Source organism: Meleagris gallopavo, chromosome 12 (genome assembly GCF_905368555.1).
Source record: "Meleagris gallopavo chromosome 12, MGAL_WU_HG_1.1, whole genome shotgun sequence".
In the NCBI taxonomy this organism is placed as follows: domain Eukaryota; kingdom Metazoa; phylum Chordata; class Aves; order Galliformes; family Phasianidae; genus Meleagris; species Meleagris gallopavo.
In genome coordinates, this window is record NC_139415.1 from 14051769 (window position 1) to 14069618 (window position 17850).

Genomic DNA, 17850 nt, shown 5'->3' on the forward strand with positions numbered 1-17850 from the left:
GGAACAATTGAACATGGGCTGTTTGTGAGTGAGCCCTGTCGAGCTGGCTTCTGAGCTGTGAGTCAGCTGAATGTCGTAAAATGGGCTTTACTTCCTGAGGTTGACTTGAAGTTGCAGGGGAAATGATTTCTACGAAGTAAAGCCACCACTTTGCTTTACTGCAGCCCGGAGCTGCACTCATGTCTGCACTTCAAATGCTGCTGGCCTTTTTTTTTTTTTTTTTTTTCCTGAGTTGTGAGAATATGTACATTTGTGAAGTCCTGGTATGTAGTCCTGGATCGGAGGTGTGGATGGTGGCAGTGGGTGGATAAGGTGGATACAACCACTACCACTTGAGCTGGAGATGCCAAAATACAGGACTAGGAAAAGATGTTAAAGGAGAAGAAAATATAATATTTATATGCTCCTTCAGTGCGCAGCCTGGGGAGTACTTGGAATTGACACCTGCGTTGCCAGTCTTAAGGAAGTGAAAAGCTGTGTGAACAAGCCAGAATCCCTCTGAGGATTGTCCTGGAGCAGGCGGTCATTGCTGGGGACAAAATGCCGACCCCCCAGTCTGTGAGCTGAAGGAGTGCTGTGGTGGTGCCTCTGGGGGAGCAGCCACACCTGCCCTGTGTCCCCTCTCCCCAAGGTGTGCTGGGCCTGCCCTGCTGTCAACTGATCAGTTCTGGGCCACCTCGTCCACGTGGGTGAGATGGGATGCTACAGCTTCTAATAACCACCACCTGTGTGTTGGGGGCATGAATTGCATGTAGCCAAACACAGTCCTGATGCTTCCCAGTGTCCTTCGTTTTACCCTTTTAGAAGAGTGGGTGCTTGTGCTGGACACGTTCAGTGTAACCCTGATGTGAGCTGCAGCAGTGCAATGCACGTGGGGGTCCTGTGACCCCTGCAGTGGTGCAGGGATGGTACACAGCGCACAGCCACCATCTTGGTTTCCCTTGGCTCGCTCCCTGCTTTGTTGCAGTGGCTCTTACATCCCTGCATGCAGGGAATTTGTTACGAAGGCTGCAGGGCTGAACAGCCCGTTGCATTTAGGTCTCTTCTTGCCGTTTTGGAGGAAAAAAAAAAGGAAAGAAACAAAAAAAAGAAAAAAAGAGTTACAGCAGGGTGGGCCTGAGGCTGTGTCGTTTGGAGCAGTGGCTCTGACTCGGCAGTGGCTCTGTGGGCAGGGTGCTGCAGGCTGCGCTGTGGGCTCGGCCCAGAACGGCTCGCTGCTCCTCGGCAGCCATTTTATGAAGATGTAGTTCCAGACAGAGGACTTTGAGCGGGGGGGGGAGGTGGGGGGACGAGGCTGCCGAGCAGAAATGGCTGTGCCTCTGTCAAGGGGAGTACAGGGCAGCTCTTCCTCTTTTGCGGCACGGAAGGAAGGCCACGATACCCCGCGAAGGGCGAGGGGAAGGCCGCACCGCCTGGCATTTTGGTGCGGGTCCGGTCGAGTCACAAAATGGCTGTTCCTTTGTGCCGCATAGCTGACAGACATACTGCATTGCACTGTGTGTACTCAAAAACAGCAGGAAGTTGCTGGTGGGGAGTTCAAAGGCCATCTTGTGCTCGCCGGGGCCGGGGATTGGCTGCGCGCTTGCCTGGTAACAGCTGGCTGGACGGCGGCGCTGCGGGGAGGCTGGGCCCTGCCTGGGGCTGCGTGCGCAGCCTGCCTGCGCGCTGGGTGCTGGGAGCGGGCTGCGTGCCGAGCGCTGGGTGCTGTGGGAGCGCTGGGTTTCCTCGGTGGGAGCCCAGCACTTTCACTCCCATTCTCTCGTCCGATGGGCTTCGGGGTTTCTTTTGTGCTTGTATGAAACGAACCGCGGGCTGTTTTTGGAAGCGAGGAGGGGGTGACTTGGAAATGAGCGGGGCTATTTTTGCTGTGGCTTTTTTTGTACTTTGGAAGTAATTGCAGAATATAGTATTCCTGAAGCATCTGAATGCTTTCCGTAGCATTTCAGCTTGCAGCATCCCTAAATCACTGAAAATTTAATTTCCTTTTACTCCCAGCACATCTTGTACAACTGGCTTTATGCAGGCTGAGTGGAGGCAGTGACTGTATTTACCAAACCAGAGTTCTAGCTGTCTGTCCACGCTGGCAAGTTACCGTGTAGCTGCTCAGCCGTCCTGCGTGCACAGTCTCTTTCGGTTTCACTTGCGCTGGTGCATTCTTAAATGAGATTTTTCTTCTTCATCCTTGATCTTTTAACCCTTTATGAAGCTGTCGGAGGTTTTTTTGGAAAAGGGAAAATGCTTTCTCAGAACAGGAATCCAAAGGAGTAATGTGCGAGGAATTTGTACAAATAGTGATGTAAGCTGGGGGGGGGGGGGGGGCAGCCCAGCCCACAAAGGAGATTGTTCTTCTTTCATGACTTCTGTTTCACATTATCCTCTCAAAGGAAATGTCTCATCAAATTACAAACGCGCAATTCTGAGACCTAAAACTTCTCAGTTTCCTGTTTTATGACTGCTGCCAGGAATGGATACTATATATAAAGACTCACTGACTGCAGGGAGCTGCATTTAGCTAGATTTCATCTCTTTTGGATTGTGTCCTTTAGTTAAACTTTCTAAGCTAGCTAATTAAACTTTATATTTTCTTTAAATGCATGACTTCTGCTGAATAAAAATGGAAAACCAGAGCTCACCTGGGTAATTCAGTAACCCTTCACAAACACTCCTGTAGCACGTGGCACGTGTTTCTGCCAGAGCTCTGCTGAGCTGGGGCACACATACCCTGCCACAAACATCTCCTGCCTGCATTTCACAGTGCTGCTGCCACAAGAAGCTGCTGTGCTGAGATCGGAAATGAAACGCCTGTTCCGCTTCCTTGGGTTGGTGTTTCACCTGCAGCTCTGTGAGGGCAACAGTTACCCTCTGCGAACCTTCCCCCATTTCCGAGGAGAGCTGACGTGGAACGCTCCCACAGATGGGGGAGAAATAATGTCAAGGGCGCAGCTGTTTCTTTCAGAGTTGAAGTGAACTTCAAGTATACACCTGGGGCTGTGAGCAGTGCCTGAACTGATGCTTCTGATGCCATGGCTGTGCTGCTTTTGAACTCCAGTCAGCTGCAATGAGGAGTGGGTTTGGCAGCTCTGGCTGAAGTGGCTTCTCCTGATAAATAACATGGAGGTGTATATGAGCACCTGTTGTGCTGCAGACATCAGTCCCAGTAGGAATTGCACTTTTAAGTTAGTTGAGTTCTGAAGATCAGAAATGTTTCTGTGGAAGGCACTGATGGATGGAGAAAATGCATGCTCTTTTTTTCCGCCTGTTCTTCAAGGAACGTGAATATAAACAAAACAACACTGAGGGAAGGGGTAGCCTGGATTATCATAATTAGTTAAGCAGCCTTCCAGCAAAGGATGCACTGCCCTACTGACATGGTGTCTTACATAAGTTTTGCTGGTGTACTTCTATGACAAGATGTGTGCTGAAAAGCCACCAAACGAATTGCTTCCAAGAGGTGGTGGGGTGCTGGTAAAAACTGCCTGTGTCCTGCAAAGGATCTTTGGAATGAAAGCAAAACCAATGAGAAGAAAAATTAGTGTCTAGTGGCTTGTGATGAAGCTTTTTTAAGTGTCGCACTGCTCATGCCTCTTTTCTTGGAGCTGGGAATGTCTTCTGGCTATAAGCAAAATGTTGATTAGTCTTTCCAAATGTGCAGTAGCGTTTATGACGCTGCTTGTGCAGCACTGCTACAAAACTATAATTTTTCAATACATTGTTCACTTAATGTTAACGTTTTGAGATCATCTATCTAGAAGCAGACTATATGGGATCCTATCTGGGATCCTCTACTGGTGTGGTGCTGGTAACTGCTCATACAGCCTCACATTTTGGCTGGACTCCTGGGAAGCTTTTGCCAAGTACTGAGCCTCATAGCTTGCTGTGCTCTTCATCGGTTCACTGCTCACAATCCTCTACTCCCAGCTCCAAACGATTGTGTTGCAATGTGAAGAATTCCCTGTTTTCAGAACACTCAGATCCTTAGGAAAAAAAAAAAAAAAAAGATGTAACAGTTTGTTTCTTGTGAATTTTCTTGCTGGGTGCAGAAGATGTGGTGTAATTGTTCACATATTAACTTGAGGAGTCATTTATGTCTCTTTCATGGGGAGGAGCCTCTGCTCTGAAGCCAGTGGGGCTGTCGATTGGAGGGCTTTGCATGCCGTGTGCTGTCTGTACAATGGAGTCTTATTGCGAGCCTTAGATCTGTTGCTTAGAAAAAGCTTTTAACAGACACATGGAATGCAGTTCTCAGGCTAGGCCAAGTTACGTTCTTCTGAACTGCGGGTCATCTGGCAGCAGGAAGGAAGATGTGCCTCTGACTTTTTGTTACTGATTCTAAGTCATTCTCATATTATTCTGTTTCTTTTCCGCATTACTTCTCAAAGGAAACTTGCAAATGTTAAAGGGAGAAAAAGACACAACTTCCTTGCTGCAGTAATTTAGAATTGGCTTGCATGTTGTGTGCTCCGCAGCCTCCTTGTAAAGAACACGAAGCTGCAAGACATCTGGCAACATGCACTACTTCCATTGTGCTGCCCAAAGCAGGAGCTGGAGTGGCAGTGGGGTACGGTGAGTTCCCCCACCCCTTGTTTCAGCCGTCTGGAAAAGTATAGGCACCTTTGACTGCATTGCACGGAGGTGCTCAGTGCAGTGTGTGGTTTGGAGTCACTCAGCAATGGATGTTGAGCATTGCAATGCTTTGCTGCCTTCCCAGGGGTGGGAAGAGCTGTCCTTTCAAATTCCTGAGGACTGCAATTGTACTTTCCTGTTGGTGCAGGGAAGGATGCTATGCTGCCTCAATGGCGCTCCTTAATCAAGCAGACAGGTTGTGACTTCTTTTGTCACTGTCCTTTTTTTTTTTCTTTCTCCCTGCTAAACATTCCAGGCATTTTCAGCCTCTAGCCCAAAGATCAGAGAGCAGGATAGCCCCCTCTCCCACTCATGAATGAACTGCTAGTTTTGCTTTATTATGCAAGCATAATGTGGTCCCTTTGTAGTGGGGGGAAATCTAGAAAATATTTGTCATTCGGGATAGCCCCATGTGCTTTGAGCTGCAGCAGAGCAGGGAAGGATATATTTAGCTCGCTCTGTGCTCGGGATTGCTTTGCCTTTGGCATTTGGGAGTCCTGTGCTGGAGCAAGTAATAGTGTCTGTGAAGATTTCCCTCTGCCTCCTCCCCTTCCTGTCCTTTGAGCCAGGCTGGCAAGTGGCACAAGCCAATTCAGATGGTTATTCAGATAGGATGCCTGCTGGGTGCATAATCCCCTGGTTTTAGCGGTAGCACTGTGGCCCTGTTGTGCCTGTTGCTGTGAAAATGCAATTAACACCCACTTTCTGCAAGCCAGGCTTGCAGTCACGTGTGGAAGAAGAGTTACCATGGAGAATATGCAAGTGCCTATTGAGGAACAAAAGTTGCCTGTCAGTGAGTGAGATTGGGGAAATATTTTTCTACCTCCAAATCCCTCAGTTTCATCTGTGTTTTGAAGGACACGTTGGTTATCTGGCAGTGATATAAGCCATGGGCTCTAGTGCCCCATGACAGCCTATCCAGATTTGCCCAACGTATATTGTGAGTATTTTTAAGGTGCTGAAGAGCCTCTCTGCCTTCAGTGTAGTGAGTTTGGAACTAGAGACACGCAGTGCGTGAGTACTGCTAGCAGAGTAATGGCAGTATTTTTCTTCCTCTCCATTCCCTCCCCCACTTGCTTTGTTGCCTGCAGGAGATAAGTTCATTGACTAACCCAAGCTGGGAAACTTTAGTCTTTGTTGACTAAACTGTCTCAACTGTTATCACTCGAAAAAGCCATTGCCTCAGGAGATGGGTGGGTGCTTATCACTTGTTTGAAAATAAAGCATGTAGAGTTATGAATGGATTTATTTTCAGTGACACAGGTTGGGTGTTATTCAGTTAGCTCTTCTACAAGCTCTGTGTACTGTCTCTTTCTCCACAGCTGTACTTCGTATAGCGTTGGCTTGTGAACTTTTTTCTTTTCTTTATGCAAAGGATAGATCCTATTGAGAAGTTTTCAGTTCCTGTGATCCATTTATTATCCCTTTTTATCAAGTGACCTGTAGCCACAACACTCATGTTGCTTTCCATGGCTACAGGTGAGATTTACATGGTATTTTTTTTATTTTTTCCCAGCTACTGTGTGTCTTGGGCCATGCATCACTATTAACTGATAATGCTTGTTCCTAATATACATAAACACAGTGTATGTTTGTATATAATAATAGAGAACATCACATTTATATTCAGGGAAATGTTAAAAAGAAAACTGTGGGTTCTGGCTGGATCAGTGCATGTTACGTGTTTTGTCACATTCCCTTTGTGTGTAGAACCACCTGTGTGTAGGTCACATTAGGAAAGCATATCTGTTTAAATAGTTGTGACTTGGTGGCTTGCACTGTCTTTGCCACTGTGTGCTTTGGAGTAAATCCAGGGTTACTTCCATGACTGGTGCTGTTGGTGATGCTGACAGCCCTCACTGAAGAACTAAAGGGAGTGAGAAACCCCTTCTAGTGGTAAAGCTGGACCTGAAAGATGCACCCCCAGGGGCTGAGGGAGATGCACAGCTGCTCAGTCTCGTGTATCTGCTGGTGTATGGACTGGAACATGTCCCAGCCCCTGAACTCCCAACTGGGGTTGCCCAACTGGGGCTGGAATGCAACTGACCCTTGTGGCAGGATCAGTTGGTTCTGCCAGAGGAGGAGGATGTGGATTCAGGTGTAGCCAGTCTGGCTTCTTCCTACCCCAAAATCGGAGTCGTGCTGCTGGCCCCCTTCTCCAGTGTACTGCTAGGCATGATGTACTTGCACTGTTCTGGAGACCCAGTTCGTGCTGGCTCGAGCAAAAGGTGAGTGTTGGGAACATGGGCTGCCAAGTAAAGGTGGGTGGGTGGGAGTGAGTGCTCCGTGTCCCCAGTGTATTGACAATGAGCTGAGATGAAAGTGGGGACCTGGGCCTCTATCATGCACACACTATGTGAAGCTTTGCTCAGCCGTACAGGGGTGAAGCATGTGTTTACCTGTGGGTATCAATGAGCTTCGTTTCTGATATTATCCAACTCCTGGAGCCTGTGCTGAAGACTGTTTTGAGCCTGTACTAGGATTATTTGGCTAGCACCAGGGTTACTTGGCCAGCATCAAGTGCCAGTTAAGCTTGCAAAGCCTAGCAGAGTGTTGCTGTTGGGATTCAAACTTGTTTAGATTCAAAACAGTGATGTGTTGAGTACTTAAAAATCCTATTTCCAGGAGGGATTTGGCTTATGGAAGGATCTTGGACCGTTCATCCTCACTTCTCCCACTGGCTGCATTCAACTTCTGTCTATTGAAAGCTGAGTTCTGAAGTGTGGGCAGAAAGGTGCTGGTAAGGGCCATTTCCAGGGCAGCTCTTGACTCCAGCAACATGTTGGATCAGTGCTGAGAGTTGTCAGCTTGCCTTTTATCTCTGACAGCATCCGCTGTTTTTACTTGTTGGGAGCATTTAAAACGTTTTGTTGCTGTTAGCAAAGATGATCTCCTATAGAAAGAAGTCATGTTGCTCAGATGTGAAATACTAAGTGCTAACTCAGGAGGCTTCAGGCATGCTGTAATTGCCTTGTAAATGTAGATGCCTGGTTGTGAAAGGTCTTATCATTGCCGTTCAGCCACTTATTTCTTGGAAGGAACATGTCCTTCTTGGTAAGGGATGATTTAGTTGTTTTTTGTGTATTTTTTTCCTTCCATCCAGCAGATTCTTAATTAAAACAGAATTATAGCCTGAGTAGTTCTTAGAAAACAAAGGAACATGATCTGCTGAGCATTAGCAGATTGTAATTTCTATTAAAAATTTTCTCACTTTAATGCAGTTACCAAAATCCAGCTGTGGTTTTGGCATTAATGGGTGGTTATCAATACTGAATTGGAAGCACGTGGGACTGGTTGGATTTTTATAGCTTACCCTCAATTATACTGTAGTAGAAAATAGGCCTTTTTGGATGTTAACTCATGTATCTTAAAGCAGGATGTATTCCCAAACCAGCCTCAGGAAAGAGCCCTTCAGTGTTGGCTTATGTACAGTGGGGGGACCTGAATCGATGTGTCACATTGCTAATCCCTTGTATTCAGTTTGCAGGTGGAAGCACTGCCCCGATTGTCTCAGTGGTATTTAGGAGAGATCACTTTATGGAATTGGCTTTTTATTATTAGCATTTTAATATAGAAACAACGACAAGCACAAATCCTTTTGTCTTAACTGGATTTCATTGTTTTAATTTGCAGCAGCATAGAGAAGGACATACAAGAGTTTAAATATAATAGATATCCAAGTAACACAACTCTGAAACTTGTGTTTCATTGCTTAAATTACTACTAGGGGTCTTTCCTTAGTAGGGCAGGTGTGTGCAGCATTTGTGCCTGTCACTAGAGAAATGGCCTTTTCAGAAAACACTATTCACATCAAGGAAGAAAATGATAGTCTCCATAACGTAGGTAATGTACAAGAGTGATGGCTATTTGTGTCTAGGAAGGCTGTGTTCCTCTGTCCTTGTAATAAAGCTTAGGGCCTTGAGAAACAACGAGCTCTGGCGTGGGAGGAGGCCAGCAATTGCTGCTCTGTCTTTGCACAATACTGCAATGCTGTCTGACCCCAGCATTGTTCTAATTTTTTCTAGCTCTTGCTAATAAATCCAATTGAGGAAAAAAATATATATATTTTTTTTTCGGTGCCCCATGGAATACTGCCAACTTAATGCAGTGCCAGCCTCATGTTGCCAGTGGTGTGGTGGCAGCAGGGGTTTGGATGCCTCCAGATGTCTTCTGAGGTCAGGGCCCCAGGGTGGCTTCACAGGATGTGTCCTGCTGTCTCAGGAACAGCTGGTGAATTGTTTTCTTGGATGCTTTTGCAATGGTTTCTAATAAAAATCCCTTGGTTTTCTTGAATAAATGCTAGATATTCCAAAAATCTCCAGCAAAGAAGTTTCAGTGCTTCTTTGAAGGACGCTGAGTTGGAAAAGTGTGGTTGAGCAGATGTCAGTGGATTTGTGGATGAATTCAGGGACGACCTTGGGGGCGCGGGGGGAATGGTGTGCCTGATGGCCCAGCAGGGCAGGGCCAGGCGTGGGAGCTGGGAGTGCCGCAGCTGGTGGGCAGGAGCTGTGCTGGTGTGCAGAAGCAGGACACGGTGGCGGTTTAGCTGGATTTTCCTGTCCTTCTGGGAGGAAGCACTGCAATACCCTCGTGCCTGTCCAAACCAACTGGGACAATGAAACCAGCAATCATCAGTGATGATGCATGCACTCCCCTTTGCTGGAAAAGCCTCTGTGTCTCTTACCTTTGTTTCAGCTCACAGCTGATTTTTATTCCTGTCCTCCCACTCCCCCTTCCCCCCCACCCACAAATGCAAGTTCTTCCATTCTCGGCCTTGCAAACAAACCCAGAGCACCAACCACCCCAGCAATGAACACCTAAGATGGTGGAGGAGGGATGACTGTGAAATGGCGGCCGGGAGCTTGGCTGCGTGCCCTGTGCTGGAGGGATTTGGGATGAGGCTCCCGCTGCGCTCGGCTGCTGCCCTCTGCCCGCTCCCTGGGAGAAGGCAGCTGCAGCCCGGCTGCAGGGAGGCCTCGCAGGACTTAACAGCAGTTCTGAGCATCTGGGGCTGAGAATGGAGATCCGACTTCCCCGGTGTGACCGGTCCCATCTGCACGTGGATGTGCATGCCAGCAGCAGCTGCCTGCAGCTAGTGGATGCCTCTGATGTGTGTGTTGATTTCTGCATCTTGTTATGTAATTACATATATGCATTTATTTGGTGTATTTTTAATCATGATCTCTGAGCAGAGTTTTCAATGTATCTTGTATAAATGGAGGAAAAATTAAAAATCTGCTTTCCCTCTGTGAAGTTTTTCTGGCTCTTTATTCATGATGCTGTATTTGCAACGTACTCTTAAATATAATGGAAGCATTTAGCAGCAGATAAGAGCTGACTTGGAATGAGAAGGCTCCTTGTTCAAAGGATTTGTAGTCCTGTTACAACGCTGCTTTTTAGCTTGTGACGGTGGGATTTCTAATACTGCCTTACTGGCAAATATGTTACAATGAGTTTTCCATTTTCTTTAATTGGATTTGAAAAGAGGAACAGAATACGTGCTGTGGGAGAGATTGGACAAAAAGATATTTTGAGTACTTTAGCCTCTCACTGCTTTGTTTTATTGAGGAGCCTGTGTTTAACTGAATGTTTGGTATATTAACATGTTGATGTAAAGCATGTTAACGTTGGAGGAGATATTCTGCTCTCCTTTTACTGGATAAAGCTCCTTTCTGCTGCTGAATTTACTCTTTTTGAAAAGAATGTCATGTTTTCCAACACATGATACAGTGTGCACAGTGCTTGGTGCTTTCAGAAATTGGATTGTACCAGGATGTAGTGGAGAGAAGAGCAGGAGGACCAGTGCTGGTGGTATTGCTCACACTGCTCCTCATGCGGCACCCCTCATTGCTCTGGTTGATGAGCAGTGATTAGGAGCTGGTGCTGTCCTCTCTGCATTCAGCAGAGGTGAATGTGGAGTCCCCTGAAGTGAGTCCATTTCAGTGCAACAAAGCAGAGCATACGTCAGGAGCCACGTGCTTCACGCTTGCATTTAGGCTATTCCAAGCTTTGCAGCTTGGATGTGGCTCAGTTTTACTTGTTGACAGTTCAGTTAAAATATAATCTCTTCTCTCTCTACCATTAGTCACTCGGCATCCGAAGAAGCCTCTGGCTCTGACTCTGCAAGCCAGTCTGAGAGCGAGCAGGGCAGCGAGCAGGGCAGCGAGTCTAACAGCAGCTCCGAGTCCTCTGAAAGTCAGTCTGAATCCGAAAGTGAATCAACGGGTTCGAAATCCCAGCAGACCCCTCCTGAAACCAAAGAAAAACCAGCCTCTAAGAAGGAAAGGATAGCAGATGTTAAAAAGGTATTGCCCCCTGCTGCTCTGCAGAGCCGTTACCCTGCACCCACCGTGAACGGGCAGAACACAGGCCGTGAACCTAGCTGTCTTTCACTTCCCTGCCACTTGGCAGCCTGAATTGCACGTCAACCAAACAAGCTCCCTCCTCTGGTGTCCCCAAGCCCCTTGCTGGCCATTTGGTTTGTGTACGTATGGCCCTGTGTCACTGGTGTGAGTAGGAGCTTGTGTGTTCGATGTGACAGCCCTTTGGGCACTAGGCAGGTAATGAAGGGGGAGAAGGAGCCTGTCTTCAGTAAGTGACACTGTCATCTCATCCTCTCCCTCCGTCCTTCCACTCCTCTCTCATGTCTGATCTCTCCATCTAGAAATAGTAAAGCTTCCCCATGGGTTGCAGCTTGGGAAAGTGCTTATCTTTTATTTGGACCACTTAGTTTTGTTTCCATCACAACCTGCCTCTTTGGAAAAAAGATGAAAAAAGTGATTTAACCTTTTTATTTGTTATGTTCAGAACAGTTGTGTGGTTTTTTTTTTCGTTTTTTTTTTTTTTTTCCACAGCTCCCTTAGCAATCCCTTGTCCTACCTACACAGGCAGGCTTACCCTCACCTTGTTGCTGCACAGGTAGAGGAGGGCTTGCAGGTGGTGTGCCTCTGGTTTGGTGCTGCACCTCGGCTCTCTGCTTGACTCAAGAGGTGGAGGCATTTGAGTAACACACCAGATACATGAGGGGAAAAGAGCCCGAGTGCCCATTTGGAGATAGGAACTTGGTGAAGTGAGATTTTTGGAGGAAGGAAGGTCAGGTTAGGTCAGTGATTTTCTGCCTTGTGGTGTGTGACTCGCCTCTTCTGCATAACTGTGGCTTGTACTTTGCACAGCTCATTCACAAGATGGAGTTTTGTGGAGAAATTGCTATGTATGTGACGCATAAGAAGAGCAGTGCTTGCAGCCCATGTTCCCCACATATCTGCAGGGGAGAAGTGAGGCGTTAAATACAGCATCCGTATTTCTTCCTCTCGCCAGTCTCTGGCCTGCCTGCTCAGGTTCCAGCAAATCTCCCATGTTTAGGCTGCCAGTGAAGGGTGTATTTGTGAGGCAGTTGTGGTAACAACGTTCAGATTTCTGTTTTATTGTTGGTAAGTGGAGACTACTGGAAGTTGTGTCTTCTGTGGCCTTCTAGAAGCACGTTCCCAACAATAAACATTAAGATTACACCATGAGGGAACGCATCCATATAGAAGAGGATAATTAGCATGGATAAAACTTCTAAAGGTCAAGACACCCTTTAATAAGGAAGGTTCTCCCTCCCTTAATTCTGCTGTTAATGGGCGTTTTCCTTAGCTACGTCTAACCTAGACATGCCAATACCTGTTTCCCTTGAATAACCAAGTCAATTAATTATATTATTGTTTATATTCTATCTCTGTCTAGACACACCCATGAAGGTGAGGTTCACTTGTGTGTGGTTCTATTCTGATGTGTAATGGGAGGCAATTCTTCCTCCAAAAGCTCTGCCACTTAAAAGATAAAAAGAGAAATTCTTCAAATAGTTGGGAGAGCATTTTGAATTGTTCTTTCATGTGGGACAATAAACAATCTCTTAATTTCTCTCTGCCTTTATTCCTGACAGACAGACACGCCAGCAGTTAGGCCGCTGTCAGAGTAGCCTCTTGCTTTTCCAACAGCAGCAAAAAAAAAACCTGCCAGGCTGCAGCCTTGCACTCATCATGCCTGCGGTCCCAAGTCACTGCACTGACTGGCAGTGCATTTTGATTTCTTTTTCCTGCCAGCTGCTTGCTGAGATACTTGAGAACTGGAGGGAGAGAGAAGCAGATAAGTACTGAATAGGTTTAGAAAGCTGTACAGTGATAAACTGCTGAGGGCCAAGGCAGAGGGATTGTTTTAGGTGTTGGAGAGGCGGGTCAGGGGTTTGCATCTGCCCTGTAAAGTTTCTGTTGTTATGTGTCACCAACACAGTCATGTTCCTGTACATCAGGACATCAGTTCTTGAATCCCTCTTCTCCTCCTGTCCATCCAGAGGGAACAAATGCTTGCTTTTGTACGCAGTATGAAGTTGCTGTGGGGCCTGGTTACAGCTCACAGAGCACAGCCCTTTCCAATAGTCAGCTCTGCACTTCCACAAGTCCTGCACTGCCAAACTACATCCTGCCAATGCATTCAGGAGAAGAATAAGGTGGTCTGGCTCGCTTGCCATCCAGGATGGGTCACTGGCTTCGCACGTGAAGTTGCTGCTGGTGACCTCTTGCCACTGGGCTCGGCAGGCAGCTAATAGGATTTCTCTATGGAAAACAGTAGTGAGGGCTGTGTGCGAGAGCAAATCATCCCTTTGTGTTGGTAGGTTCATTCATTCCACCTGCACAGTGCTGCCTCTTGTTGCTGCTGGGGCTGGCTGCCTCAGTGCTCTGTCCTTCAGCCTAAACAAGCTAGAAAGCGCTTTATGCCCTATGGGAGAGATGACCAGTGTAAAGATAATGCTAAGTTAAATTGTATGCTTGAAAGCATTACCAAATAGCCCAAAATAATCATGATCTGTTTCAGATTTTTAAGCATCTGTCTACTAGTTGCTGCTATCAAAATTCCCTAATGGTGCTATGTTGATTCTTTTCTTTTTTTAACGTTCACGGTCAAACCTCTCTAGAAATCAGAAATAATGGAGCGAAGCAGGCCTGCTGATGGTCTGTTTATTTTGCAGATGTGGGAAGAATATCCTGATGTTTATGGGGTTAGGAGGTCAAACCGAAGCAGACAAGAACCGTCACGATTTAATATAAAAGATGAGGTAAGGAAAAAAAAACAAGAATGAGGGATTACTGAACATATAAAAACAACTAAAACCAGAGAACTAAGGCAGGTCTCATCTGCATTGCCTTGTAAACACCGAGTCCTAGCCTGGTTTGTGGATGGTGGAATTCAGAACTGAGGTCCTGGTGCTGCACTTGAGTCTACGTGGCCCAAAAGCTCCGATCTCAGAGGCATGCTGCATGGGCTGAGGTCTCTGCACACTCATCTGGCCACTAGAGCGGGGCGTAGCGTGGGTCGTGCCCTGCTGTAGAAACCTGCTGGAGAGGATGGGTGCATGTTTAAAAAGGAAAACACAAAACCACAATGAAAATCCAACCAGGAATAAAAGAAAGTGCCCAGAAACACCTCCGACAATCAAACGGCTGTTGTTGCCCATCCTGGAATGGATCGTGCTCAGAAATGCATTTGTGTGCGTGTGTTCAGCTTTATGAACCATCACTTTGGTTGAATGTCAGGAGTATTTTGTGCTTTCATTGAAGATGGCAGTCAAAACTTGCTGTTGTTCCTATCTCAGGACTTGCTTTTTCCTTGAAGATGCAGGAATTAGCTACAGCCTCCATTTCCATCTATCAGACCTTGCAGATCTTCAGGAAGGTTAAGTGGTTAGAGAGGAGTAAAAAAAAACAGGCTTAGACTGAAATTGCAGGGTGGGATACTTTGATATGAAAGCAGCTGGGAATCTGCAGAGAAGTAGCCAGATTTTGGGCAGGGCAGGAGCCTGGTGGTGCTCTCAGCAGGTCAGGCTGTTTGTGCTTTGATGCCAAAATACACCGGTGGATGCCTGAGAGGTGCAAGCATAACACAGGTCTCTGCCACCTCCTGCGCTGGATGTCCCGTAGCAGCAGTTAGGAAAGCCCTGTGGCACGTCATTGACTTGGGTTTTGTTTTCCTTTTCAAGTTCAGGAAAGCCCAGGCTCAGCGGCCGCCTCTCTGTGATGCCCCAGCGTGCACTATGTGCTGTGCTGGCACTGTCACACCCGCCACAGACCTCGCCTGCAGCCCCAGTGCCCTGTAGGGGTTCAGGTAAGTCCTGTCATTTTTTGTTTTACAATATTACGTGGTTTTGCAAATGTTGTTTTCTTTTTCAATATCTTTATTTCCTACTATTTAAGGTACGATAAAGTTTAAAAAAAAACAAAAAACAAAAAACAAACAAAAAAACTGAGATGTACAAACTTTGCTATACCACAAAATATTGTAAAAAACAAAAAAATAATCCTCTGAATGAGCCCTTCATGAAACAGAAAACCAAAATTAATGAAATCGGAGCAATCCATTCCCCCTTCTCCTCCTGAAGCTTCCCATAGAGCAACTCCAGTGGCGGGTGTGACGTGTCAGGCGCAGTGCTGGGGCCTCGCAGAGAGTGGGACGTGGCAAGTCTTGCTGTTGGAAGACCCAAAGCAGCAAGGGGAGGCACAGCAGAGCTGATCCTGCACGGTGCTGAGTGCTGCTGGAGCTGGCAGTGAAACAGGGCACTTGACATCACCTAAGATTGCTTTTTGCCTTTCAGGGCTAAGCCTGTCACCAGTAATCTGCTCGTTGTTTGCTGCTTGGGACTTCCAGCACCATGTCTAGGAGCTTTGAATTGTTTTCTTCCCTAGCATTTCTATGCAGTACTAGCAAGCAGCACTGCCTGGGCAGCGGGTCAGACTCCGTGCCAGGCTGCAGCAGGTCCAGCCTTCTGACTGCCCCTGGTCAGGGTGGTGGAGTTGTTTCAGGTTTTGAAAGCTGCAGTCTCTGCCAAGACCACCAGTTTGGGCAGAGCTCCTTCCCCTGTAAGTGCCTGAAACGCTTCTGGGAAGTGCCCTGAGGGCATTGGGCACCTCATGGAACTCTCTGAAATGGAAGCAGAGAGACTGACAACTTCTGATTGAGACAGAAGTGTGGGTTGTGAAGGGCAGGAATCAGCGGTGCTGTTTTGCATAGGGTGAAGGAACTGCCCAGAGCACTGAAGCTGACTCCAGGAACGAGAGCACACGTGAGCTTACAGTACAAACGGTCCTTGCCTGTGCGTTTTGGGTGCAGCTAATAAATCACCTTCAGGTTTCAGCAAGGGGAACTGAAACATGCAGAGCAGGGCAGTCAGGAAACAGCGTGCCCAAAACAGGCACAATCCATTGGCTATAAAGAGGATGGTTTGTAATTTGCATTAGTAATAAATGTCACGGTGCATCTGTTCTGTGAAAGAGGCCACAAGTCGTGCACCGCAGCTGTTCCCAAAATATGTTTGGTTTTACCACTGTAAAAAATACATATTTCTTCTCATTTGCATTTTGATTAATGCTCTTTCTCACATCTTTGCTGAAAGTTCAGATTTTAAACATCAGAGACACAAGAAGACTAAGCTGGCAAGCTGACAGCCTCCAGCTTCTCTGCTGACCTTGGCCTCTGCTAAGCCTGAAATGAGCAACTCCCTGAGCTCTGTCTGAGATTTTGGGCCCTCCCATCTCCTAGCAGGCAGCCTGAGCTCCGGAGCACTGCCTGGACCGTGCCAAGGGCCTGAAGCCCCCTCTGTGGGCTGGTGAGGGGACAACCTTGGGGAGTCTAGGACCGGAATTGCAAAGCTGCTGCTGCTTTGCTCTGCTTAGTGCATGTTTGTGGTGTCATGTCTCGTATAGCATTCCTCCGTGGTAAGCTGCAGCATAGTTAATCTAGAAAAGCGTGTGCACTGTAAGTGCTAGCAGAGAAGAAAGAATGGTGGATATCCCATCTCTGGAGCCGTTCAGGGTCAGGATGGATGGGGCTCTTGGCACCCTGATCTAGCTGCAGGGGTGTTGCCTTTAGAGGTTCCTTCCAGCTCAAATGATTGTGTGAAATTATACGGGAGGATTGGATGAGGCATGGAAAGGGAGGACAGACCCTTCCTCTGAGGTGGGGAGTGCAAACAGTTAAGAGGCAGGTCCCTAGTCCGATTGGAAGAGTGGCGTAGGAATTGGTTGGGCATGTTTGCAGCATTCAGTAGAAGGGGATTAAGGAAGGCAATTGGGCTAGCACTGGTGTGCAGGCTCAGAGAGACAAACACACACCTGGCATCTCTCACTGGACTGATAAAATCCTGGTGGGGACTGAAGGCTGAATTTGTCACCTTTGCCCATGCCACTTGGGGAGATGATGTAATTAAAACACGAGTTTAATGCAGTCTTCCCTTCCTGCTGAGGGTGGCTGGTGGGCACCCTTGGGCCAATTGGAGCAAGTCAGTGCTACGTTCTACAACTGGGTCAAGAAATTTGAGAGATTGCTATAGTATGGTCTTCCAAAAATTGTTTTAGTTATTTTGTGATTATTACATGTAGAACGGTATTAAGCAGCTTTCAGCCATGGCAGGACCTGGGCAGCTGGTGCCGGGATGCCAGGAGGAGTGGGTGAGAAGTGATGCCAAGGTGGATGAGGGCACTGGGGAGCAGAGGCTGAGTCACCGGGTGCGTGGGGTGGCTGTAGCAGCAACAGGCAGTGGTGACTCAGGCTGGGACTGGCTGTGTCAGAGCTGAAAGATCTGGGCTTGCTGCCCGAAAGAGACAACGGCGCTTTGAGCAACGCAGCTGGAGGCAGCTGAGCTTGGAGTCACAAGTTAGATTTGTTTCAAGGCAGAAAGAAAAGAGGAAAAGGTGAGTTGTTGAGATGAGCAAGAGCTATGTAGAAACTGCAACAGAGCAGGAGAAGAGCAGAGGCACTGGGGAGTGGGCAGCAGGATCTTGAAAAGTAGGGCTTTGTCAAGTGGAATGAAGTCCAGAAAACAATAAAGGGTGTATTTGGTTTTCTACAAACTTCACCAAGTTAGACTTGGCAGCTTTAGGTTAATGGTTGGACTTAGAGATCTTTTCCAACCTAAATGATTCTGTGATTCAAATCTCATCCTCTCTGATGCAGAGCAGAAGGAAAACTCACTGCTCCCTACTCATTTAGACTCTTTGTCTAAAGACAGCAAAAAGTAAGTGCTCATTGAGAGATGGCTATTGAAAAATATCCCACCCGCACAGCTGGAGTCTGCTGTGCTGCAGTCAGTGCTGTCAGCCAGTCCCTTGTTTCCTGGATGCTTGATGTGTGAGACGGGGATGTCAGGCAGTGGAACAGGCAGTGAGCTGTTCACACTGAGCTGCAGTGCAGGGGTGT

General features: G+C 47.2%; 1 protein-coding gene across 16 annotated transcripts in view; it reads left to right on the forward strand.

Moving 5' to 3' along the window:
• Window positions 1–17850, forward strand: part of CHD2 (chromodomain helicase DNA binding protein 2) — a 110174-nt gene that overhangs the window by 59745 nt on the left and 32579 nt on the right. For 14 of the 16 annotated variants that reach the window (XM_085233801.1, XM_085233802.1, XM_085233804.1 and 11 more), the window contains 2 exons: window positions 10709–10928; window positions 13631–13717. In XM_085233801.1, the coding sequence (XP_085089927.1) occupies window positions 10709–10928; window positions 13631–13717 (307 nt within the window). Of the gene's footprint in view, window positions 1–10708; window positions 10929–13630; window positions 13718–14638; window positions 14764–17850 lie in introns of those variants that run through there. The other 2 variants (XM_031555338.2, XM_085233813.1) reach the window with 2 other exon arrangements.